The sequence below is a fragment of the Brassica rapa genome, chromosome A10, assembly GCF_000309985.2.
Source record: "Brassica rapa cultivar Chiifu-401-42 chromosome A10, CAAS_Brap_v3.01, whole genome shotgun sequence".
Lineage (NCBI taxonomy): Eukaryota > Viridiplantae > Streptophyta > Magnoliopsida > Brassicales > Brassicaceae > Brassica > Brassica rapa.
Window position 1 is genome coordinate 13,670,216 of NC_024804.2, and position 25,971 is coordinate 13,696,186.

Genomic DNA, 25,971 nt, shown 5'->3' on the forward strand with positions numbered 1-25,971 from the left:
ATTTGCCATTAATTACCATCAAACAACCAACACTTCATAAAAGAAATAGACATACAACAATAATGTATAAAAATTATTTTTGTCAGTCTATTGTTAAACAATTAGATTTTGTTACCATTCACCAACTAGAGTTGACAGATTATTCTTCCAGTTTAGTCAAGATTTTTTTAAATGAAGTCGATTATGAACCGAGCTGATCTTTAATCCAAATGGCAAATTCAAAGTAAACAAGTTACGCTAAAAAAATAAAATAAAATAAAACAAATGTAATAAAGTCTTACAAAGTTGTCATTTCAGACAAACAATAGGGTCAGCATCGTAAATAAACGCCGAATAAATAAAATAAAATAAAAAGAAAAGAAAAACGCACAAGTTTAGCTTTTTTTATTTTACAGCAGCTTGTCGGTTTGCGTGCAAATCCTCTGTTTCACAATTTCTTCTTTCTTTTATTCTTCCCCCTCTCTCTCTCTCTCTGTTCTTATTAAGCTCAGACAGCGGACACACATCACTTAAACTCTCCCCCTTCTTTCTCTCTCCTTCACTTTCTCACTTAACCACACTCTCTCTCTCTCTCTCTCTCTCTCTCTCTTTCTCCTCTGTATTTTAATTCCGTTTAAATTGTCTTCAGATTCTTGAAAAGAAACTTCTCAGCTTCAATTGTACCCAAAGGCTTATTATGTGTCCTCAATTCTGATAATGCTTCCTTCATCCAGTTAGTGTTTCTCATCACTCTTTAAATTGTGTGAGTGTTACTCTGTTTTCATAGAAGAATCTCTCAAAATTCTCAGATCTTCTGAATCTTTCTTCTTATAAACTTCTTTTTTTAAATTTTTTATTTTAAAACTTCTCATCTTTTTTTTTTCTTTTATCCAAAATTCTCAGAATCCACATGTCGGATTTGGTCTTTCGCTACAAGCCACGACCATAGAATCTTCTTTGTCTGAACCAAAAAACAAAAAAGACTTTCAATTTACGTTTCTCTTAAGAAACTGAAACATAAACAGACGGACTTTCCTAAGAAAAAACAAATAATTAATTAAAAAAGAAGTAAAGAAGAAGAAGAAGAAAGTTTGGAGAAAGAAGATGGAGATGGCGGTGGCGAATCACCGAGAGAGAAGCAGTGATAGCATGAACAGACATTTAGACAGCAGCGGCAAGTACGTCAGGTACACCGCTGAGCAAGTCGAGGCCCTCGAGCGTGTCTACGCCGAGTGTCCCAAGCCTAGCTCGCTCCGGAGACAGCAGTTGATCCGTGAATGTTCTATCTTGGCCAACATCGAGCCTAAGCAGATCAAAGTCTGGTTCCAAAACCGGAGGTAATATCCGATTTTGGACCACTTTGTGGGGACTATTAGTCCTTTTTTGTCTGCTTGCTTTGCTCTTACAAAGAGTTTCCTGTTTAGTGGGTTTGTTGTGAAAGGACCAGATTTGGATCCAGAGCTAATTATCTTGTTTATGTTCGGTTTAGGTGTCGAGATAAGCAGAGGAAAGAGGCGTCGAGGCTCCAGAGCGTAAACAGGAAGCTTTCGGCTATGAACAAGCTGTTGATGGAGGAGAACGATAGGTTGCAGAAGCAAGTTTCTCAGCTCGTCTGTGAAAATGGATACATGAAGCAGCAGCTTACTACTACTGTTGTATGTTAAAAACTTCTTTGGTTTGTAATGTTTTCTTAAAAAGGATCAATTAAGTTATTTGACTTTGGTGATGTGTGTTCATCAGGTGAATGATCCAAGCTGTGATTCTGTGGTGACAACTCCTCAGCATTCGCTTAGAGACGCTAATAGTCCTGCTGGGTAAGAGCTTCTTCTCTTTTTGAATTTGTAGTGACTTTTTATCTTTTGGGGGCTAATGAGTTTTTTTTTTTTTTGTTTCTTAGGCTGCTCTCGATCGCAGAGGAGACATTGGCAGAGTTCCTATCCAAGGCTACAGGAACTGCTGTTGATTGGGTTCAGATGCCTGGGATGAAGGTTTTACACTCCTCTCCTCTCCTCTCATTACTTTTGTTGCTATGTGTAATATTGAGATCTGATGTTTTGTTGTGTTTGTTTAAGCCTGGTCCGGATTCGGTTGGGATCTTTGCTATATCGCAAAGATGCAGTGGGGTGGCAGCTCGAGCCTGTGGTCTTGTTAGTTTAGAGCCTGTCAAGGTAAGAAAGAGCCATTCAAGACTTATTAGTGTCAAACATGTTAACATTGTTAAACCAGTTTGGTGTTATTATCTTTCTTTTTGGCAGATTGCAGAGATACTCAAAGATAGGCCATCTTGGTTCCGTGACTGTAGGAGCCTTGAAGTCTTCACTATGTTCCCGGCTGGTAACGGCGGCACCATTGAGCTCGTCTATATGCAGACATATGCACCAACGACTCTGGCTCCTGCCCGCGATTTCTGGACCCTGAGATACACAACGAGCCTAGACAATGGCAGTTTTGTGGTATGCAACTCCTCATAGTGTTATGTTTGTGTATATCTATCTCTCTGGTTATTGACTTTTTTTCTTTAATAAGGTTTGTGAGAGGTCACTCTCTGGTTCTGGTGCTGGTCCTAACGCTGCATCAGCTTCTCAGTTTGTAAGAGCAGAAATGCTTTCTAGTGGGTATCTAATAAGGCCTTGTGATGGTGGCGGTTCCATTATTCACATTGTCGATCACCTTAATCTTGAGGTAAGTAGAATCTTCTTATTGTACATTTTCTGTTTGCTTCCTTTGATTCTAAATCAGTTTACTTGCATTGTAGGCTTGGAGTGTTCCCGATGTGCTTCGACCCCTTTACGAGTCATCTAAAGTCGTAGCACAGAAAATGACCATTTCAGTGAGTGTATATAACATTGACATATGTTTGATTCATATGCATATCTAATGGTTGAGTTCATGTTGTAGGCATTGAGGTATATCAGGCAACTAGCTCAAGAGTCTAATGGTGAATTAGTGTATGGATTAGGAAGACAGCCTGCTGTTTTAAGAACATTTAGCCAAAGATTAAGCAGGTAATTTGATCTAGTTGTTCTTTGATCTCTCTTGCTTGCTGCTTAAGTTATTATCATGTATTCTTGCAGGGGTTTTAATGATGCGGTTAATGGGTTTGGTGACGACGGATGGTCTACAATGCATTGTGATGGGGCTGAAGACATAATCGTTGCTATTAACTCTACAAAGCATTTGAATAATATGTCTAATTCTCTTTCCTTCCTTGGAGGTGTCCTTTGTGCCAAGGCTTCTATGCTTCTCCAAGTAAGTTGGATACTTTGTGTCTGTTTTTTTATTCATCCTCTCATTGGTTGTAAATGTTTGTTGTCTCTCTGTTAGAATGTTCCTCCTGCGGTTTTGATCCGGTTTCTAAGAGAGCATCGGTCCGAGTGGGCTGACTTCAATGTTGATGCATATTCTGCTGCAACGCTTAAAGCCGGTTCTTTTGCTTATCCGGGTATGAGGCCTACAAGGTTCACCGGGAGCCAAATCATAATGCCTCTAGGACATACCATCGAACACGAAGAAGTAAGGCTTCAAACTCTTTTCTGCTGAAGACTAAACCATTATTTTTAATGTGGTGTTAATGCTTGCAGATGCTTGAAGTTGTTAGACTAGAAGGTCATTCTCTTGCACAAGAAGATGCGTTCATGTCCCGTGATGTCCATCTTCTTCAGGTATATCTTTTAATTAACTTTTGAGTAACTGAGAGTAATTTAATTGGAGTAAATAGGAAGGAAAAGAGGTAGAGTAATAAAAACAAGAAATAATGAAAGTCTAAACAGTGCTGGGAGTAATTGTTTTTCACCTCAAAAACAGTGAGAGAATAAAGTGATATGTGTACCCTCTTTCTAAACAGTACTGGGCGTAAAAGTGATGAAAAGCAATTTCAAATGTGTTTTTCAGTCATACCCTAAATCTTGAAGTTTCTCACTGTTTTATAGTTGAACTGACCTTAATGATGTATGGCAGATATGTACTGGGATTGATGAGAACGCTGTTGGAGCATGTTCAGAACTAATATTTGCTCCCATCAATGAGATGTTCCCGGATGATGCTCCACTTGTTCCTTCTGGATTCAGAGTCATACCCGTTGATGCTAAAACGGTATTTTATCTTTGCTCCCATCACTGACCTGCCTTGTGCCTCAAGGCTCACATTTTTTGTTTTCATTTCATACAGGGAGATGCGCAAGATCTGTTGACCGCTAACCACCGGACGCTAGACTTGACTTCTAGCCTTGAGGTTGGTCCAACACCAGAGAACGCTTCTGGAAACTCTTCTTCTAGCTCAAGCTCAAGATGTATCCTCACCATCGCGTTTCAGTTCCCTTTTGAAAACAACTTGCAAGACAATGTTGCTGGTATGGCTTGTCAGTACGTGCGGAGCGTGATCTCATCGGTTCAACGTGTTGCAATGGCCATCTCACCCTCTGGGATAAGCCCAAGTCTGGGATCCAAACTGTCCCCGGGGTCTCCTGAAGCTGTTACACTTGCCCAATGGATCTCACAAAGTTACACGTGGGTTTTATTTAGTTACTTATGATTCTTTCTTACAAACCCTAGCTGATTAATTAATGTCTTAACGTATAATGTTTGTTGTTACAGTCACCACTTAGGCTCGGAGTTGCTGACGGTTGACTCGCTTGGAAGCAACGACTCGGTATTGAAACTTCTATGGGATCACCAAGATGCCATTTTGTGTTGCTCTTTAAAGGTGTGTATGTCGTGAACACCCTTAGTTCTAAACATTTTTAACTGTACTCCGTTTTAATATAGTCTGGTTATGTTTGCAGCCTCAGCCAGTGTTTATGTTCGCGAACCAAGCTGGTTTAGACATGTTAGAGACGACGCTTGTAGCCTTACAAGACATTACACTCGAAAAGATCTTTGATGAATCTGGTCGAAAGGCTCTCTGCTCCGATTTCGCCAAGCTAATGCAACAGGTAAAAACCAAAAAAAAAAAAAAAGAACTCTTTGGTCGGAAGAAAATGTTTTGAGACTCATTTGTCTTGTCTGTACAGGGATATGCATGCTTGCCTTCAGGAATATGTTTGTCTACGATGGGAAGACATGTGACTTATGAACAAGCTGTTGCTTGGAAAGTGTTTGCTCCTGCTGCTGCATCATCCGAAAACAACGATGGCAATGATAATACTTTGCACTGTCTTGCTTTCTCCTTTGTAAACTGGTCGTTTGTGTAATTTGTATTTTCTTGTGAGGTTATTTAGGAAGGGCTAATCAAATCTACATTTAGACAACTCTGTTTTTTTTGGGATGTGTAGACATCTGTTTGTCTCTGTTTTGGTCAGATGCTCCTCTCTTTTCATTGTGTTGTATTCTAGCGAGGATTTAAAAAGAGACTTGGTATGATGAATCTATTTTATGAAGGAGATGATTTGCCATCTTACATAGAAAGAAACATTGATGTCTCTTGTGATGGCTACAGAGACAAAGGTTACAACAACATTGTATTCATCAGAATCAAATCATGTTTCTTTTGATGACACTTCAAGTTCAGAGCTATAGTGAAAAAGTGGAGTTAATCAAAGGTTACAGAACATTTACTCTTTTGCCTTTAGACAGTTACATATCTCCTTATATTTATTTCCATTCTACCATATAATATATAACTAATTTAAAAAACAAAGAATCAACAAGAATCCACAGAGAAAAATTACCGGCCCGGCAAAATGGGAGTATCTTCAGAATTTCATGCATCTAGCTGGTAAACCTGTCTGATGATTGACGGCAACAATCTCAGATATATTGTTGCAACGAAGAACATCTTGACCAAGCTTAGCACCTGCAGCTTTAAGGCCTTTAAGAGAAACCGGCATGTTAAAGAGGTTGAGTGACGGAAGCTTTGAAGCCGGAGGGAGTTTCTGGTTCGGTAAGAAGTTTCTGAAATCATCCATAAGCAAAGGAACTTCGAAGTCGGTTTTGTTGTGTTTCACCACGTTGTCTTTGGCTGCAATGTGAGCTCCTGGTTCCATGTGGTTGGTTGAGAAGCTCTGCTGGTTAGGGAAGTTCGGGTAGAGACTAACGTACCCTCTAAGGTACATCATGTCGATCAAGAACTTCTTCCAAGAAGCTTGCCAACCGTTGGTTCTTGATTTAGGAATCTGAACAGGATTAGCTTTCGCGTTCTCGGTGAATCTCATGTTCATGTAGACGTAGAACTCTCTCCATTGCTTTGGGAAGAAGACAGCTCCCCAACTGCAAGGTAACTGGTGAAGGTACGGTGTGTGTGGGTGGATCTGTTTGAAGAAGTCTGTCGGGTTCCATTTAGGTCTCTCTTTAACGACCTCGACGATCTTGGGTGTGTAAAGAGAGATGGAGGCTAGTTCCGGGAAAGAGATTTGAGGGTCGTAGTGGTAAGCGAGGAGAGAGTATTTGATCCAAAGGTAATAATAAGGAGAGACTTCAATGTCGTCTTCAAGTAAGAGACCAAAGTCATCATCAGAAGCTGGGTACCAACTCTCACTCACGGCTCGGATTAATCCTCCTTGAATGATTCTTCTTCTTAAGGTTTTTGGTCCGTGAGGCCAGTCGAATGTGGTCACTACTTTGATCGTCTCTTCGTCCACTTTGCTATCCATGTTGAAGCTGATAGGTATCTCGTCGCCAAGATAGTATGCATTGCTCAAAGACCTAAGCAATCTTAGTAAAGATTGAGCTCGGTTTTGTGTGATGATGTTCACTGAGACTCTCATCTTATTCCAGTCTGCAACCATGTCAAGTTATAAGTAAGCGAAATTGCAAATACAAAGCCAAAAAATAAAAGGAAAGAGGTAATGGTTATATGCTTACTTGGCAAAGCTGTTGATCTTAAATCAGCCATCCACAGAACCTTGGAGATAGAAGCTCTAGGAAGAAGAACCAATGCAGTGCCATTAAGGTTAGTCTCGGTAGCCATTTTCAAAGCTTTCTTCACATTAGGATCAGCATCAGCCACAGTAATCACCACGCTAGGGTTATGGATCTTGATAAGCCCTTTCATACTCGAATACACAGCTTGCAACACAGGAACCTCAGAGTTCGACACACCCAAGATAGCTCCCACTTCCAAATCAAATATCTTGAACCTCCTCTCATTGCAAACCACCTTAGGCCAGTTCAAAGCCGATGCAGCATCCTCGCACGCACAAAACTTCCCTCCTGAAACCGCGATGTAAGCCTTTTTACCAACGGTAGTTCTGAACTTCTCAAGCAAAGGACCAAGGGCTTTGACTTCATCGACCGAATGCGCGTAGAACAGAGCGTCGATCTTCTGAGGATACATTGCAGCCCATTGGGTTATGTAACCAGTCGAAAGCGCTTTCCACCATTGGTTGTCTCTGACTTCCACAATGTTTTTGAAGATAACTGTGGTCTCAGAGACGTAAGCGAGTCTATGTTCACTATCTCCCCACGTCTCTTTGTCATTTGGATCCACAGGAAGCACAAAAGAACCTGCGTTTCTATACTTCTGAAGCTGGTAGCTGCCAAAACACAAACAAATCATTACGTCAGAACAAAGTTTCCTTTTTAATATAATCATCATGATTACATAACATTGCCTAAACACGTGAATCATTTACTCTCACGAAAATCATCATCCTATAGACGTTACCGCAATGATTATGAAAGAGTACACAACTTTTAGGTTATTATTATAATACTTTTCTATTTCTTGACACTCAAGTAATTAGAACACTGCCTTGTTATACACCCCAACATGTGAAAAGACGAAACTAACCTCAGGTGAAGATCTTCGCCAGTAGCGAACGTGAACGGCTTCTCGATGAACAACGCTTTAACGAGCTCAGCTGACAAGAACCACGAGCTAGACAAGAAATCAACCTGGAGGATCCGATCCAGAGTGATGTCGTACGCCGGATCAGGCAAGTAAAGCCCCGCCTCCTTTGATCGGAACTTCCTGTAGCTCGGGAACGTGAAATCCTTCTGCCGGAAAGGAAGAATCCGTCCGATGCTTCCGAGAACAGAGTTCTCGTACTTCTCCGTCCCCGCGACGTGCGCGAGCATCTGAAGCATCTTCTTCCCCGGAATCATGTCGTCGTCGAGGATGTAGACGAGATCCGCCTCCGTTTGGAGCGCGATCTGGAATCTCCCGTAGTATTTGAAGTCGTAGTTTGAGCTGATGAAGCTGATCCGAGAGTCGTTGTAGCTCCCGGCGATTCGCCGGAGAGAGGGTTCGTTGGGGCTCCCGAAGGCGAGGACCCAGACATGGTGAAACGGCAGCGTTTGGTGGAGGAGAGAATCGAGCTGAGCGCAAAGCGTTTTTCGTTTGAAATGGTTTAGGATCACTGTTACTTTGGGTTTGTTGGGCCCGTTTAAGGCCCATTTAGACTTCATCTTCATCAGCTCTTCTAAACTCTCGGAACCGAGATTCTTCTTCTGGAAGTCCAAAACGTCGTCGTATAGCTCTCTTTTCATCTTGATCATCTTCTCGTCGTTTGATTTCTTCTGCGAGAAGTCGATCTTTTCGTACTCGCAAACCTCCGCCGGAGAGAACACCGCCGGAATATTCTCCTCTGATGATTTTAGCATAGAGGCAGAGTCTTGTATATGGCTGACGACATGAGGGGTAACAATGTAACTACGCATGTTATGGGCCCATTTGGTGGCCCAAGTGAAGTCCGGTTTGGCCCGCAAGTCAATAGAAGGACTCATGTAGTAGAGAAGTCCAGTGGCGTAGACGGCAAATACGAACTGAAGAAGCGTCAGCACCGTCACGAACTTGGTGGAGTTGAGCTTCCGACTTGGTTTTGTTTTGCCGGCGGAATAGTCTCCAAAGATGCTCTCTATATAGTCACCGTCCTTTCTCACCGCCGGTGGCCGGATAAAACCCATTTTCTCAGAATCCAAAACCTTATTAATCTGAAGAAAACAGAGAGAGATCAGATAAGAACGTAAAGGTTGGTGTTTCCTTTTCTCTTCGAGCTTTTTATGTATTATATAAGAATAACAACACAAATGCAATATATATATAAACAGAGATTTGTAGGTGAAGAAGCATCAAGTAAGGAGGATATCACATGGGGAAAACGTTCATTAAGAATAAAGTAAAGGGTTTTGTAACTCCTTGAGTTGTTATATAATTCAAGAAAATATGATTTAATAATGGATAATTAGGACAAATACGCAACGGGAAAAGCCGGGTTCATTGGCGTATAAAATGGTTACCTTTGCATTTAACACTTGCATATGCTATGTTTTTCATTCTGTAAATACAATATTGTGTTTGTATGTATAAACACGTAGTCTTATTCACTTCAATCGCTTTGTTACATATGAACGAACAATATATGTCACTTTTCTCAATATGAAACATAGTAAAAAATTGTGGCATCCAGATTTGTTCAAAAGCTTAACCAAAATTAATTTTGATGCTCTCTATTCATTGATATCATTTAAATGATGATTTAAAGATTTTTGCAGCCTAATCGAGATACATAAAGTTTTTTTTTTTTTGGTAACTCAACTTTCATGAGATGCATAAAGTATATTACCTTTGTGTACATGACCGATCGTATTGTGGGAACTCAAGCCTTTTCTTATTCAACAGACGATCTACACGAAATATTATAATACAGTAATGATTCTCCTCGAAATAATTCAAAATTGAAGTGAAAAGAGTCCAAAGAATCGAAAGAACGAGAGATCTGAGTAGAGAGTTTGACCCAAAAAAGAAGAAGAAAGATTTGAGTAGAGAATGAGTTATTAAAAGTTTAGAGTAAAAAAACATTTTATACAAAATGTTTCGGACAAGCGACAGTTTGACTTTGCAATTTGCATGTAGATACGTAGTTGAACTTTGCAGCAATTTGCCACCTTTTGATTATTTTATAGTCTTTCTGTTATCTTAATATTCTACATTTTAATGGCCTTTAGCCGAACATTTTACCAGAAAAGCTCCGTTTAAATCCATACATACATAATAATATTAATAATAACAAGAAAAGACCTTTTTTTTTTGCTTAAAGAAAACGACTTCTTTGGGCAAATTAGTACCTTTCTTTCTTATGGGTGAATAATTACATATTTATTATTAATATGATTGTTGTGATCAATGGTTATTTTCTTACTCAGATTACGAGTTTTTGAGGTCGTTCACGCATGTGTAATTTTAGTTAAGAATTTAATTATCCTTCTTAATATTGATTACCAAAAAAATATATTTAATTATCCTTAATCACTCAATTGGAAATACAGTAAACATGATTGCTAACATTTTTGGACGTCGCTTGTAATTTAATAGTATAGACTAGATTTTTCACCCGCACATCCGTGCGGGTAGATTTTCATTTTATAAATATATAACATATACCATCGTAAAATTTTCAAAGATATAATTTACATGTTAGTGTTATATATTGTGTAAATCTATAATGTTTTTGGTTATGTTTCTTATTCGATATTATTAATGTATAATGATTTGTTTTATACATTTTACTTTATTGTTAGTTGTTATTTTATATTAATATATTTTCGAGTTTGGTAATTCATAGTATGAAATAAACAAATTGAGAATCTCCTTCATTTTTTTTCTAATTTTTACAGACTGAATACAATATATTTTAAAATTTTATTTAGTTATACTATAGAACTGATATTTTCTTAGCATAATTTATATTTCTATGTTATTTATTTTAGTATATTGTGGGATTTTATAAGTAAATACATTATAATAATACTATATTATTAATTATGAAATCAATCGCTGCATTAATTTAAAAAAAAATTAAAATTTATCAAGATTTTGTTAGATTGTTTCCAACATATTTTTTTATAAGTAAAAATAAAATTTAAATTTACAGTTAAAATTTTATTTATTAATATCTATGTAATTTATAATATTTTTTCAAAATGTTATATATTAAATAGATTAACTTAAATAATCAAATAGAGGTTATTGATGAAATAGACCTAGTATGAATATTTTTTTATGGTATTTCTTTTAATAAAGAAAATATATAATATAATTATAAAATTTGAAAATAGCATACAATTTTATTTTATTTTGTTTTATAATGAAATCTTATTTAAAGTAATGTATAATAGTATATATTATTAATTACGTAATTGATCAATAGTATTAATTTAAATAAAATATTTTAAATTTTTAGAAAGATTTTGCTAGATTTCTTCTCAACATTTGGTTATAACTAAAAATAAAAATTCAATTTACAGTTAAAATTAATTTATTAGTAGTATCTTTATATATTTAATAAATTAATATAAATAAATATAATTAATAAAATGGACCTAATAAAGCTAATATAACTTTTTATGATAGATAAAAATGATATTTATCTTTTAATAGAGAAGATTTATCACACTATACGTATGCGATTCAATACGTGTCGACGTAGATACCTAATGTTCCTGTACACATTACTTCTAACTTTTTTTGGTTGTATAAATAATAAAGGTGTCCAGTGTTTCTCACGATAAAGTCATAGAATCCATTTACATTATCACATTTTATAACTTGTCATATACATATATACATCCTGGATACATTTCAAAATGATAATAATTGTGAGTTAATTTCCGTACGTATAGAGCTACTGATGAGCGTAAACAAATTCTCAGACATATAACAACTTGTGTAAATTTTGCAGTCAAGTACTAAAAAGATATGAATCAAGAAAGACAACGTATGCTCAAGGATATCAAACTATTTCAACAAAAAAAGGAAAGAGAAAACCACCATATCTATCACAACCTGTTTTTTTGGTATGAATGTTAAAAAGTATTACAACCTGTTAGTTGAACTATCTTACTTTTACATTTTGTGTACAAAGATATGTTTCGGCCGCTTGTTGGTAAAGTTTGGAGACTAGCTAGAAAATAACATAAAAGGAAAATTTAACGAAAATTAAATCGTGATGGCCGGTCTCTTCATATATAGAAAGTTCTGTAATTATATATTTTTGAAGGAAGTTGTAATTTGACTTCTCAGAAACCAACCCTTTTTCACGACCAAGCAGCTTCGTTTGTTTCATTGTACCTAATATATGTGGACCGACACATAGTCATGAAGACACGAATTGTATAGTGTAATTACTCATTTGAACTTCACCAAACTTAGCTTTTAGTAATTTGTCAACTTTCATCATAGTGTCAAAATACACCACTTTCTAATGTGTATACATATATCTGATTAAAGTCCATGTTCGAGTGGTATACCGTGTACATATGTTTGATTCAAAGTCGAGTACTAGTGCGTTATTATTAACTTATATTGTACTTTTGCTTGGCGTTTTTATTAATGTCACATATTTCATCATAACTTATGGTTTTCCATGTCTTCTAACATGAACACCTTTACACATATAGTTGATATTTATATAAGAAAAAAATAAGAACAATCAGCAATTAGGAACTAATAAAGCTTGTAAGATTCACATAATCAATGGCGTTTATTTGATAAGTGTGTATATTATTTATTAGATGGTCTGCGCAAAAAAAGTTAAGGATGAATAGTATAATTATCCTGTCCATGCACTTTGGCAAAATTATTCTGTCAATTTACATGAACAAGTTTTTAATTTCTCAACGAATTGGTAAACTGTTTTGTCATTGCAACTTGACAAGTATCTAAATAAGAAAATAGTTTAAGCCAAAAGGCAAAAAGAATGTGAGGAACAGTTTCCAAAGCAATGCATCATGCATGTATTGTAGAGAAACAAAGAGTAGCTAAAAAATCATTGTGAAATTTAATTTTCAACCGTCTGTGATTTTCACTTGCGTTTAACATACAAGTAGTTTAATTTGATTAAAAGTTTAAAATGCTAAAGTTTTTTTTAATTAGATGCAAGAAACATGGATGTTAAAGCCATAAAACGGAACTAGAAAAAAAAAAATTTTGGTCAAAAGGGAACTAGAATTTTTCTTCAAAATATCAAACCTTAAATCTTGAGTTGGAATTAGATAGTTGATAGGGTACTGAGAAAACTCGGTTAAAAGTGTAAGTGAAACTCAGTTTTATTCACGAGGGTGCAACCGAGTTAAGACTAGCGTGTATAAATTTAAAAATATATCTTGTTAATTGATTACAAATATTTTGAATCTTGACAGTCGATTAAGTATATCAAAAATCCCATGAGGCAACATACGTGGAATACGTCACATACACGTTCGCATATGCGGCTTAAAGAGTTAAGAGCTCAGCATACGTGCAACGAACAAGAATGCCCTGTTTTAGGCATGATTATCAATTAGTCGAACCTGAAACTAGAACAAGCTAACCACGACCCATACAAGATACTCAAATATATCAAATTAAGTGATATAGATCACTATGCATATTTTTGGTGATATTTTGACGTATATTACAACTACAAGACATGATAGATGCAGACATACTAAAACGTTAAAACTGAAACATACATAGCATAAGCTCTTGTGCTCTTTAACAAAAAAAGGGAACAACTCGTGTGTGCTACTTAGGATATGGATCCAATAACTGATTGATAAGTATATAATATCAAACATCTAGGCTATAAATATTGAACTCATGATCACTGATCAAAACATTTTTTAGTTACAATTATTGTCATTGACTTGTTCGTGTAGAACGATCCTACGCAAGAGATTCCTTCAAATTAGGCTAGTTTTGGTATAGTCCTTGATTTCTTAGCCTAATATATTTGTCACTGGTTTATTTTTATGGTGGTCCAATGAACATAAACAAACAATTTCCACCAACAACTTTTTCTTTTTAAAAAAGTTAGATCAGGCTGATTTATTATGATAATACAATTATGAAAAATATTATATAGACGATTCGATAACCGATAATAGTATCTTTCTTATGAGGATCTACGCGTAATTGCATCACATGAGCCGTCTTATGAAAATCCACGTTTGGCCATATTTACTTGTACCATGTTGAAGATCCCTGGTAAGCTTTTCTTATGTCGTTTGTATAATTGTTTAATAAATTGTTTTTTTCAGGAATTTAAATTTAGACCTCATGTAATGTGTAATCTGCAAGAAATTGCATAGTCTGAGATTCGAACCCCAAATCTGGGTGTATAAATCTTTAAACCTTAACCACTAGGATATGATGCTTCCACAAAAAGAAAAAGATTATAATAAGTATATTTTCAATTTGATATATTAATTATCAAAAAATCTGGGTATATAGTATTTCCAGCGTAAGTTCGTGTTTTCCAAGTCGATGTTAGATTTCGAAAGAAAAGAACAATGGTGTGTTCAAAAAAAAAAAAGAAAGAAGAATGGTGTGCCACGAGAACTTATCCTTACATTTGCTTATGTGTGTAATGATAAAAATATTTAGAAATAATCCCTGAACGTTAACAAAATCTATCATTGTATTGAAATATTTGAACAAAAATAAACGTTCCCACTTTACTTCTTTCTTTACAATTCGAATTAATTTAAGTTTTATTGGAATACAAAGGGAAAACGAAAAAAGTAGAATAACATTCACCATACAACAAAAAAAAGAATTGATAAGTCCTAGTTGGCCACTCACATTAATCGAGCGGGTTCCGAATGGTGACTGCGGGTTAAACGGTGCGGGATAAGCGATTTAATTGCGGTGCGGTTCTAACAGTTATAAAAATGTATAGATATATGGTATATATAGAGATTTTTGTTACTGACATATAATTCTTTTTTTTGTTCATGAGTCATGCCATAATTAAAATTGTTTAATTGATTTTTACTATAATATACTGTTAATTACTATTTCACTTTTACAGATAAATATAAGTAATTTTGACTTTACTATGAGATTTCGGAGGTAGATCTTGAGATCCAAGAACATAGGCTGCAGCACGTGAGCCAGTCGTCTATATCGATTGTCCTCAGTTTTTAAATACCAAACAAAACTAATGATATTCACGGAAAAGAATATACGAATAGTTACATATGCAATTGTGTTGTATGACCAGATTACAGAAGAGAGTAATTTAGGACGTGTCGATATTTCTCGTGATGATGATTTTTTGTCAACTTTTATTTTGTAACACAAAAATACTGGGTATGTGAGTATGTGAGTTGATTTCAAATTTAAAACTAGGTATGTTGATTTTTAGTTTCGGTCTGTACTATTCTATTTTTATAGATGTTACTTATTTTTATTTAAATAGTTATATGTTCGAAATTGTCTATTTTGTTTTACAATTATTGAAAAATATAAATAAATTGAAATATACGAAATATCCATCTTTTTTTTGTTCAACTGATTGGATTAAATTAAAACTTGATTCTTACAAACTAAATCCAATATGCCCAAAGGAGAGAGCATATTTACCTAGTATATCAGCATACCCATTATCTAAGCTTTGAATGAAAGTGAAGCGATAGAAAAAAATGATAAAAACAAGGAAATGATATCCGATACGGTTCCGTAGAGCTCCGCCGGTCGTCTTTTCCCATTGATTGCTCAGTACGAGCTCTTGAGAATCTTAGTGTATCCATATGTTGGTATAGCCGAGAGAAGAGGCGTGTATCTGCGAAGCTCTAATCGCCTGGCTCTCAGCAAGGAGAGGTGAAGAGATGTGGTCTTTGAATAGGGATCTTCGATTGATTTCTTTCTTTACTAGATCTGTGAATAGTGAAACATAAGATCGTTGAGGTGGGGATGCCCGATGAATGGTTTGTCTGTTCGATACGGAATATCCATTTATTCTATTAAAATATAATTTATAATTTTTTCATGTGTGATATTTTAAAATGGATATTCTTTTAGAAGGTTATTTATATTATTTTTGTATTTGCACAATAAAATCCTAACAATATATTCAATTCCCTTATTTATTATCAACCATGAATTTAGGAAGTGTGTATTATTTATTCAATTTGGTAATCAAATTATAACTAACTTAATGTTAACCATTATATTTCATACCTACATGTTTTAACCACTTAAAAACAAAATACATACGTGAGTGGCATATTTTTCGGTTACCAAACTGATATTCATATTTATCACTCAAATGCCTAATTCGTTTATATATATCAAAACCTAATTGTTTATTCTATTAAAACAAACATCCATGCAGCACGGAAAAAAATTCTAGTTTGAAGATTAAAATTGATGAAAATATCTAGGGGTGTTCAATCCGGATATCGGTTTGGTTTAGGTTCGATTTTTTTCGGTTTCTTGTATTTCGGTTAGTAAAATATAACTACCATTCTAAATCCATATTTACTTCAGTTTGGTTCGGTTTATACACCGTCGGTTTTCGGTTTATTCAGTTTTATACCAAAAAACATAATTATTTAGTTTGAGATCATATAAAATGAATTTTAGAGTCATATTATCAACACAGTCATTTATTAAAAATATATTACATGTTCAAATAAATGAACAAAAACGTAAAAATGTTTCTACCATCAAATAAAATCATCAAATCTATAATTAAAATCAGAGCCTGAAATTTTGAAAATAAAAATATAAAACAAAAACAGAAACATGAAAGAAAAGTTTTTCCACTCTTTCATATTTAGTGTTCATTAAAGTCATGCTTTTTCGATTGAATACGAAACTCTGTTTGTTTATAGATAAGAAAAAAGTTGTGAAAATTTTCCATTAATTATTTTCCATCAAATTTATCATCTTCATATTAATTTAGTGAATACTAAAATAAAGCAAAAAGATAAAAAAAAGACTTAGAAAATAAGATGTCTGAATTGCGATGTATTATTATTTAATTATAGTTCAAGTGTTTTTACAAATTATATAAGGTTCTTTATTACTATAACATTATGATAATAGTTATTAACACAAATTTAACTTATATAACAAATAGATTTTTATGTATTGTTATAAAATAGATACATATTTACATGTTTCTACTTTTAATCGGTTTTGTTCGGTTTATTCGGTTTAATCGGTTATATACCAAACCATATCCAAATCCTACGGTTTTTATAAAATTATATCCATTCGGTTTATATGGTATATACCAAAACCAAACCATATTGTCTATTTCGGTTCGGTACGGTTCGGTTTTACCATATTGAACAGCCTTAAATATCTAAAAACCCTTTTTATTTTATTGAAAATATCTCAAATATATTGTGTTCTCTCTGACAAAGACATGATAACCTTCGGGTCTTTGAACACATACAGTTAAGGGCATCTCTAATTCCACTATATTTTTCACTACAAAAAAAATTAGAGTAAAAATGTTTTAATGGTATCCTTTTTTTTACTCTATTATAGTGGAGTAGAAAATAGGTTTATTCTAAATATAGAATAACTTGTATTTTTATTCATCATTCTATTTTCTACTCTAAAAAAGAATATCATTGGAACAAACTCAATTTTTATTATAGATTTATTATATTTTAGAGTAAAAAATAGAGCAAGCCATTGGAGATGGTCTAAGTCTTTCCACCCTCAGGTAGATCTTAACCCTTTTTTTTTGTTTGTCTAACTGATCTTAACCCATTTTAAAGCAAAAACAAAACTAAAAAAAAAAATCTCAAATATGCGAATGATATCATAACGAATATTTGAGATTTTTTTTTTTTAATTTTGTTTTTGCTTTAAAATAGGTTAAGATCAGTTAGACAAACAAAAAAAAAGGCGCGGGTCTGGATAAATAAAATTTACTATATATCTATATTAATATCATTTAAACTTAATTTTATAACATATAAAATAGAAAAAAGTGTTTGTCTGGAGAAATAAAATTTATTTAAGTATTTGTACCAATTTAATTATATACGTAATAGTTACTAAATTTTTAATTATTCAATATATATTTATTATTTCATAATATATAAAAATATATAATACTTAAAAATAATTTATATATAATATTTATCCCGTGCAAGGCGCGGGTCTTAACCTAGTAATATGTTATTTGATCTTAACATTCCCAGAAAGACACTTCTTTAAATTGAAGTGATTTTCAACATTATTGGAAGCACTATATATATATATATATATTATTTCATTCAAATTAAATATTTTAGTCATGATTTTTATTCCTAAAAAACTTTAAATGAAATATCATGACAAGATTTCTATCACCTCTTTTTGAGTTTGTTCGTAGAATGAGAGATTTGATCATTCGTACAACATTTGTTTCTCCTAATACCCTATCTAACTATTATAATTGTAAGAATTAGATATTTGAACTATTTATTATAAATTTTATGGTTTATCATTTAAATCAAACAATTCTTAGTTTATACATAGTTTACATATACTAGAATGGTAAAGTATTATATATATATATATATATATATATATGGTATAGTCTTAAGTAATTAAACCTCAAAAGCGTAGGTTAATAAAATAAGTAATTTGTTTTGTAGTTCTAGAATTAAATGATTTTTAAACTAAAATGTTGAATAGTAAATATACATTTATATTTCGAATATGCACTTATATTCTATAACAGCTTCATATATTAGTTTTGAGCACTAACGTGTGAATATAGTTTGTCGGTGATTTTCTTCAGAAGTTTGATACTTAGATATGTATCTGGAGTTGAACTATTTTTTTACAGATGTTCAGTTTTTTTAATTGACACATATGTAATTAACTGAATTTATAGAAAAAGTTTAAAAATGAAACTAAACTCATATCAATGAAATAAAAACATAAGCAAGAATGAAATTACAATTTTATACATGTAGAAAATGAAATCATTTATGGAAAGTCAATAGTAAACAAATCGAGAGGAGAAAACCTAATCCCCTTTTGTCATTTTATAATCGATATTGCCTATCTCGTTTTTGTGATTTGTGCCAGTCACACAACTTAATTTTTTTTTGTGTGCATATGAACTCTTAAAGATAATTAAAATGAGTTACGTAATACTTTAACTCTTCAATAACGATGATACATTTAAGAGACCAACATTTGTATTCGTTATTTTATAAGCGATAAGTATTTTAGTATTTAAGATTATAGTGTTGTAACATTTTAAAAAAAGTAGACATAAGTATATAAATTCACTCCACACACGCATGTACGCAGATTATCATCTAGTATATGATAGTCGTTAAAACTATTTACATAGTTCTTCAATAACGATGATACATTTAAGAGACCAATATTTGTATTCGTTATTTTATAAGCGATAAGTATTTTAGTATTTAAGATTATAGTGTTGTAAAATGTTAAACATTTTTTAAAAAAATAGACATAAGTATATAAATTCACTCCACGATTATCATCTAGTATATGATAGTCGTAGTAACAAAAAAAAAAAAAAAGTATATGATAGTCGTGAAAACTATTAACATAGTTCATCATTTCGAAAATAAGGTGTACTAAGGGAATGTATATTAAATTTTAGCATATTTATGAAAGAACATTTCTCCACAATCACAAGATTCACAACTCACAAAAGCTTATACCCCCACCAAACACATTAAGGAAAAATAACAAAATTATAATTATAATGAGGAAAGAAAAACAAGTCACTCTTACTAAAAATGCCAATATATACGATGTACCTAATATATTTTTCTTACCACCGATTCCACATTTGTCCCGTTTTCTTTTTGTTTCAACACCTCCAGAAGCTAATCATTCAACTTATACCCCCAAAACTGAAAAATTAAACGTAAACTACCCCTCCCAAATTGCAAAACAAATCTTCATAAGAAAAAACAAACGAAGAAAATTTGAAAAATGCATAATGTCATCAAATAGCTTCTAGCAATTCACCTAGCTCTCGGCCTCGCCGGAAAAGTGAGAGCTTGCCGGAGCTTCCTCCGAGCCGAGGGGCTTGGATTAGGATTCGAGCTCGAGTTCGCATTAGAACTAGCCCTAGGGCATCCAAACGTCATGGTCTGAGAAAGATTCACCATATCCACCATCGACTGCGTCTGGTAACTCATCGTCGTAGTATCACTCATGTCACCTCTCGCCGTGGCTCTCTGCCACGAGTGCGAGCTAAGCCCCGCGAGAACGTAAGCCCTCCCCGAACTCTCGTACACTTGTCGGCTCGCCATCCTCTCCTGCGTCTCCTTCAGCTCTGCACACAGCGACACACACAACGCATCTCCCGCTCTTCCCGACACAGTCTCCGACAAAACCTCACGACAAGTCTCTAAAACCGAAACAGCTCCGGTTAAATCCCCCCGTTCAGCTAAAACCCTAGCTTCGGAGATTGCTTCCGCCGCACGCAACCTAATTTTTTGCCTATCAACTTCAACAGACACCACAGGTCTTCCTTCCAACACCGGTCTGAGAATCTTCACTTCGCCGGAATTACTCAAATCAACCGTCTCTTTCGTCACGGGCTCTCTGTAAACGCATCCAACCTTGAGCAACGACATTGTATCCAAAACCCCATCCACAACGGGAACATCAAGATTCACCAAGAAGTTCCTCTCCTCCTCTGCATAAAGATCACCGACTTCGATCGAACCGGTTCTCGAATCGAACCGGTAGCTTCCAGCTTTAACCGAACCAATCTTCAACATAGGATGAACACACTCAATCTTAACGCGCAGCTCTTGAACCATAACGCTGAGAAGACCACCGATACACTGCGCAAACGCGTCTTGTATAACCGTCTCGGACTCTATGAAAGAAAACGTCCCTCCCGAGTTTTCAGCAACGGAATGCATCAAGGAAGCGTCGTGGTCAGCGCCGAACCCGAACGCGTGAACCGGGATCCGGTTTACTTCTTTAGGAAGAAGCGTTTTGTAATCGGTTCCTTTGGTGTTAGAGCCAGTGGGACTAGTCATGGTGTATGTATCTTGACCGTCGGATAAGAGGACGATGCTGGATACAGAGTTCTTGAATCTACGGTCGATCAAAACCTTTGCGCCTTTCATTAACCCCTCTGCTATGTTAGTCCCACCGTTTGAGACTAAAGAGTTAACAGCTTGTAACGCCTCTTGCTTACCTGTCTCCGTCATGAGACGGAGAGGGAAGCTACGGCGTGATGTTGAGGAGAAGGAGATGACTGAGAGACGGTCGAACGGGCCAAGATTCTGTATCACAAACCCCATTGCTCGTTTCAGTAAAGCTAGTTTCGTTCCCGCCATGCTTCCGCTTACATCAAGAACCGTGACTAGATCAACAGGAGCTCGGGAAGAAGAAGAGGAGGATGAAACAGGAGGAGCTTTTAGGTTGATCAGTACAGAGAAGTCCTTAAACGAAACCGATCTCACAACTTCAGAGATCTCTGGATACGTTTTAACTTCCAGCTTCCCAGAGACACCACCAGGTTTGGTTGATTCAGCAGGATTGTGGTGTTGAGGTTCCAGAGCCTCGTCGTCGTTAAAAACAGCAGGCTCGTTGTTAAAGATCATGGAGACGGGTCTTAGACGTTCAGGACGCGGAGAAGGTTGGTTCTGAGACGACCTGCGCGGTGGTATTGTCATCCATGCATCGTCTCTTGGTCTAACTATCGGTTTAGACTTAGCGTTAGGGATCTGAAGAGGGACCTCGTTCCATTTCGCGCGACAAACGGGGCAAAACTGGTTGCCGTGTTGAACGTTGGTGGTGATGCAGTGGAAATGAAAGGAATGAGAGCATTCCGCTGTGAAGATTGCGTGGCCTTGTCCTGCTTTCATCGCCGTCAAGCATATAGCACATGTTTTCTGCAATGTAACAAAGCAGAATCAGATTATGGATAAAGATTCTAAAATTGAAAACTTTTTAAGGAGAAAGAAAATGGGTTCCACGTAATACAGACAAGTCATTACAAGAATCCAAAGGAACCTGACATAAGTGAGTCTGTGACATAGTCTCTGACACATTTGTTTCTGTTACTATGAGCCTCTATTATTGAATAATGCATAAAAAGAAGAGCAAACCAAAAAAAAAGATGGAATCTTCCATTACCATATAATACCAGGGGGAAAAAGTCTCAGAGAATGAGTTTAGTCTAACCATTAGGTATAGAAGTTTGACCATTCAATAATATTAGACCCAAACAAAAGCTGGTTTCTTTGTTAGAATATTGGATATTGGAATCTTGATCAAAGTTTATTCGGAATCTATGAGGTCAAACAGTTAAAAGAACAATGGACAAAGGACACAGCTTTATAAAGTTAAAGGACAGAATTAACCAGATCAGTAATTAAAAGCTTTTTAGGCATATTCAACGCCATAAAGATGAAGGTTGAAAAGTATTAAGTAAATGCAAAGCAAAGTTAAAGAAAGCTTTAAAATTTTGAAGAATAATATCAAATTAGTCTGAGTTTTTCTTCACAAAGATAAACCACATGCTTATGTAAACAGTAACGTAATTTAATGGCTAAATCTAAGAATTATCTTGGTGAAGTTTTAAAGTACAACTTTGGTTAACTAGATGTATACTTAAGATTAAGATAAATGTAAATCAAGAACAGAAAAGCTAAAGTGGATTAAGGATAATATATATATAGTTAACAGCAGATTTAAAACTCTAAGAAGGGTATCAATCAACAATAATTGAAAAGTTGAATGCAAAAAAAAAAGCAACCAAAAAAGAAGATTGGTCCTTGAAGTGCACTTGACTATTGTCCAAAAACTTTATCACTATAGTGATTCCATTACATTACAACAAGTTGCTCATCTTTAACAATACCAAGAAATATTACACTCTAAAACAAAATTAAAAAAAAATTGAGAAAGAAAGAAAGAGACAGAAGGCACTATAAACCAGCGACAAAGACAGAACAAATAGAATCCAATCTAAGCCAGCTATCATGTCAAAATTTTGATGAAGATATAATGATTCCTGTTATAAGTTAAAGTTTGTTTTGGAGGAAAGACGTTTACCAAAATCTAATCTCACTAATCATTCTACATTTTTATCTACTAATATCCCCATTAGCCCTCAAGACATTATTACTTAACCTTAAAAACAAGTTTTTGTTTCAGTCATAGTTTTCAGAATGGTTAATATTTTCAAATTCTAGTAAATCTCTAACACAATAAAATCTATTAGCTGATTTTAAGTTGATAAACACAAACATATGAGGGTCATAGTAGTTGAAGACCACATCTAATCACATGGAACATTTTCCATTTTACTGCTTGGTTTTTCATAATTTTGTTTTAAAGTAAATGAGTTGTTATTGTTTACTCACAAATTAAAAAAAAAACTACTCCTAGTAAAGATCATTTGATGTGCGTGAAGATCCAAACACTTTTAAGAGAAAAGAGATTAACTGAAGATTAAACAATTAAAAAGTACAAAATAACAACTAAAAAGTAATTTTTAAATTAGTTTTGGATTTCCAAGAAAGATTAGCACTTGGATTTGCTGTATTAAACCAAATCACAAAGTTTTGAACAAAATCAAAATTTCACAATTTAATATATTTTTAATTTTGCATAAACAAAACAAATTTGACTGGAAATATTCAACCAGAAGAAATCTAATGGATCAAACACAGAGATGAAGAACACGAAAAAAAAAAAATCTAAACTTTGTAATAGAACGTAAACAGAAACGCTTTATAACAATAATTGGAGAAAAAAAATCAAACCTTTGAAGAGGATATGCTAATGGACCTAGGCAATCGGAGCCCAGAGGAGGACGGAGTAGGCGTCGTGGGCCTTGGAACCGTTACCGGAGAAAGCGAAACGGCGTCGTTGGATCTTCTCGAGAGAGAAGAAGACTCATCGAGCGTTTTAGGAACGTAAAGGCACAAGTTTAGACCCAAAGCTAGCTTTGCTTTTCGCCATTTGCTTCCCATTTCTTTTCTTGCAGGAATCAATATCTATAGAAATGAACGAAAAAACCGAAAATTTCGAAAAGGGCTTGTCTGAAAATTTGAGGAGAAAATCTTCACGTCTTATCTTCTGTAGACATGTGTTTAGAGCATCTCCAAAGTTTATTTGTCTGCGCAGAGAGAGAGAGAAACGGTGGGGAAGTTTTTGACCTTCTTTTAGATGATGGACGGGTAAAGGGTAGTTTGGTCAATACGTTGCATTATGAAAACTTGGGATTATACCAAAGTTAAATTTGACCTTTGATTTTTATGTTTTTAGTGTTCTTTTATTGGTCAGATACGACTTTTACTATTGTTCATTATTTTGTTTCCTAATTTAATGCTACTGACTAGCTAGTACATCTAATTTTTGTTTTGATTTGATTACAGCCGCTTAAAATACAACTTTCATAAATTAATATTCAAGAAACTAATAATTTAATAAATCAGTATTTATTGGTTGTGAATAAAATTTACAATTTAATAAATTAATAAAACGTTATAATTTTGACATTATTAACATTAATATAAAATGCTTTATTGTACTTTTGTAATCATTTTGATCCATATATATATGACATTTTTTTTTCTAATAATTACATCATATCTTCCAAATATGGCTTTATATTTTGATAATTTATTACAGTTATTTTGTTTTCCTAAAATTATTTACTTGATGATGTTTGACAATTTTTTTGTCAAACAACAAGATGAAGGTATGAATTTTCAGTTAGACGATTTTAAAAATTTTCTATATATTTTTCTGGCTGTACTTTTTCCTCCCAAGAAAAAGACTTCCAACACAATCTGATTCTTCCATGAATGCATCTACCTTTTCTTTCATAAGAAAATGACTGTGCTAGCGTTCATTAAAACTTGTAATAAGAAAGAAAGAAAAAATAGACTGAAACTTGTAATAAGATTTAAGCCGTGGCCGCTGAAGTAGTTGGAAATTATTCAATGCATGCATGCCTTATACAGCCTACTTGTTTAGTTTTTGTGAAGCAATTTCTGCAGTTAATATTTTGCAAAATATAAGCCATACCTTGAATTATACATGACCTTAACTTGCAAACTATCCAAAATTAGCTGAGGAGTAATGACAAAACAGTTGATTGTCACGACTTATGGTCATATATCATCAGCAACTTAAATTTAAGCGTATTTTAAGATTAAAATTGCATATTGTTTTGGATTCTCTTAGTTCCACAAGTAAAAGCTCTGTCAATGGAATTTAATATACAGTCACAGAATGATGGATCACCAACTTCTAACCACTGCTCCAGAGGGGGAAAAAATACATGCACGTATATAAAACAAAGATCCTACTCCTAAGATAAAGGTAGATAGTTTATCTTAAAATAGAAAATTTGGAAGTTGTAAATTCTCTCGCTGACTCGCTCTTATTTAGACTAAGTTTTTCCCAGAAATTTACCAAAATATATTTGAACATAAGAAGGATTCTGCCAAGTGATATTAATTGGTATTTTATGAAAGTTAACTGATAATGAAATAAGTTCTTACATTCATAAACTGATAAAAGTAATTGTCCTAAAATACGGCTAAGAGCATCTCCAATGTATTACCCCATTTTTTACTCCAAAATGGTGCAACACCAAAATGGAGTAAGGTTTTACTCCAATGTATTACTCCATTTTCTACTCCAAAAATAATATTTCTTAAATAATTTCATTTTTATTTTATTAATAATTGCAAATAAAATCTTATACTTATAAAAAATTACCAATTAACCCTAATTATTTTATGTTTAGGATAATAATTAAAATATAAATTATTTGAATTAAATATTTATTATTAAAAAGTACAAGAAATCATTAAAAAAGACAACATATATATAGGTTCAACAATGAACATTAGAATATTTTTCCCATAAATGATCAACTAATGCATTTCGTAATGAAAAATGAGCTTCTTTATTTTTGATATTCCTAAATCGAGCAAGAAAATTTTGAAATCGGACATTTTCATCTTCTGCAATTTCAATTCTGGAGGTGGAGCTTCTCTTTCAAGTTCAATTGGTGCATCAAGTTCACGCTCATTTTCATCTTCTACAATTTCATGTTATTGTATCATTTTAAATATTATTTAAGTAAAAAATAGAAACATTAAAGATTCAAAGGATCATTTTATAAATAAAAAAAGTTCAACTCTAAAATGGAGTAATGGATAAGATTACTCTATAAATGGAGTAACCATAGCCATTACTCCATTTTTAACTCCAAAATAGAGTGGGGTTGGAGAAGATTTTACTCCATAATGATGTTTGGAGTTGAAAATGGAGTAGGGTTGGAGATGCCCTAAAACCATTTGAACTATG

At 34.1% G+C, this 25,971-nt stretch overlaps 3 protein-coding genes across 4 annotated transcripts; 1 reads left to right on the top strand and 2 right to left on the bottom strand.

Annotated features, from left to right (window-relative positions):
• The first annotated feature begins 429 nt into the window (after positions 1 to 429).
• On the top strand, positions 430 to 5,371 carry LOC103845484 (homeobox-leucine zipper protein REVOLUTA). Of its 2 annotated transcripts, none has more exons than XM_009122357.3 (18): positions 430 to 742; positions 883 to 1,316; positions 1,469 to 1,634; positions 1,720 to 1,793; positions 1,877 to 1,967; positions 2,052 to 2,147; positions 2,235 to 2,432; positions 2,506 to 2,661; positions 2,735 to 2,809; positions 2,878 to 2,984; positions 3,054 to 3,228; positions 3,304 to 3,492; positions 3,561 to 3,641; positions 3,937 to 4,071; positions 4,147 to 4,484; positions 4,572 to 4,680; positions 4,760 to 4,909; positions 4,988 to 5,371. In XM_009122357.3, exons 2-18 carry the CDS (start codon positions 1,084 to 1,086, stop codon positions 5,165 to 5,167), a joined length of 2,553 nt encoding a protein of 850 aa, XP_009120605.1. In that variant the 5' UTR covers positions 430 to 742; positions 883 to 1,083; the 3' UTR covers positions 5,168 to 5,371. The 2 variants fall into 2 exon arrangements, with proteins under 2 accessions (XP_009120605.1, XP_009120606.1); XM_009122358.3 differs by having other exon boundaries at positions 430 to 712.
• LOC103845483 lies at positions 5,156 to 10,307 on the bottom strand. The gene is made up of 4 exons (XM_009122355.3): positions 9,479 to 10,307; positions 7,705 to 8,846; positions 6,777 to 7,447; positions 5,156 to 6,690 (listed from the first exon to the last, which is right to left on the bottom strand). The coding sequence occupies exons 1-4, from the start codon at positions 9,488 to 9,490 to the stop codon at positions 5,669 to 5,671; spliced, it is 2,847 nt and encodes a 948-aa protein (XP_009120603.1). The 5' UTR covers positions 9,491 to 10,307; the 3' UTR covers positions 5,156 to 5,668.
• Positions 10,308 to 19,342: 9,035 nt separating this feature from the next.
• LOC103845486 (E3 ubiquitin-protein ligase WAV3) lies at positions 19,343 to 24,000 on the bottom strand. Its single transcript, XM_009122359.3, has 2 exons — positions 23,409 to 24,000; positions 19,343 to 21,530 (listed from the first exon to the last, which is right to left on the bottom strand). The coding sequence occupies exons 1-2, from the start codon at positions 23,616 to 23,618 to the stop codon at positions 19,638 to 19,640; spliced, it is 2,103 nt and encodes a 700-aa protein (XP_009120607.1). The 5' UTR covers positions 23,619 to 24,000; the 3' UTR covers positions 19,343 to 19,637.
• Between the last annotated feature and the right edge of the window lie 1,971 nt (positions 24,001 to 25,971).

Excerpts from the sequence above, each read along its gene's own strand:
- LOC103845484 (XM_009122357.3), top strand. The coding sequence starts at position 1,084 with ATGGAGATGGCGGTGGCGAATCACCGAGAGAGAAGCAGTGATAGCATG. Across the intron at positions 1,794-1,876 it reads GACGCTAATAGTCCTGCTGG|GCTGCTCTCGATCGCAGAGG; the intron begins GTAAGAGCTTCT and ends TTTGTTTCTTAG. Across the intron at positions 3,642-3,936 it reads GTGATGTCCATCTTCTTCAG|ATATGTACTGGGATTGATGA; the intron begins GTATATCTTTTA and ends GATGTATGGCAG.
- LOC103845483 (XM_009122355.3), bottom strand. Across the intron at positions 7,448-7,704 it reads GGCGAAGATCTTCACCTGAG|CTACCAGCTTCAGAAGTATA; the intron begins GTTAGTTTCGTC and ends GTGTTTTGGCAG. Across the intron at positions 6,691-6,776 it reads AAGATCAACAGCTTTGCCAA|ACTGGAATAAGATGAGAGTC; the intron begins GTAAGCATATAA and ends ACATGGTTGCAG.
- LOC103845486 (XM_009122359.3), bottom strand. The coding sequence starts at position 23,618 with ATGGGAAGCAAATGGCGAAAAGCAAAGCTAGCTTTGGGTCTAAACTTG. Across the intron at positions 21,531-23,408 it reads TTAGCATATCCTCTTCAAAG|AAAACATGTGCTATATGCTT; the intron begins GTTTGATTTTTT and ends GTTACATTGCAG.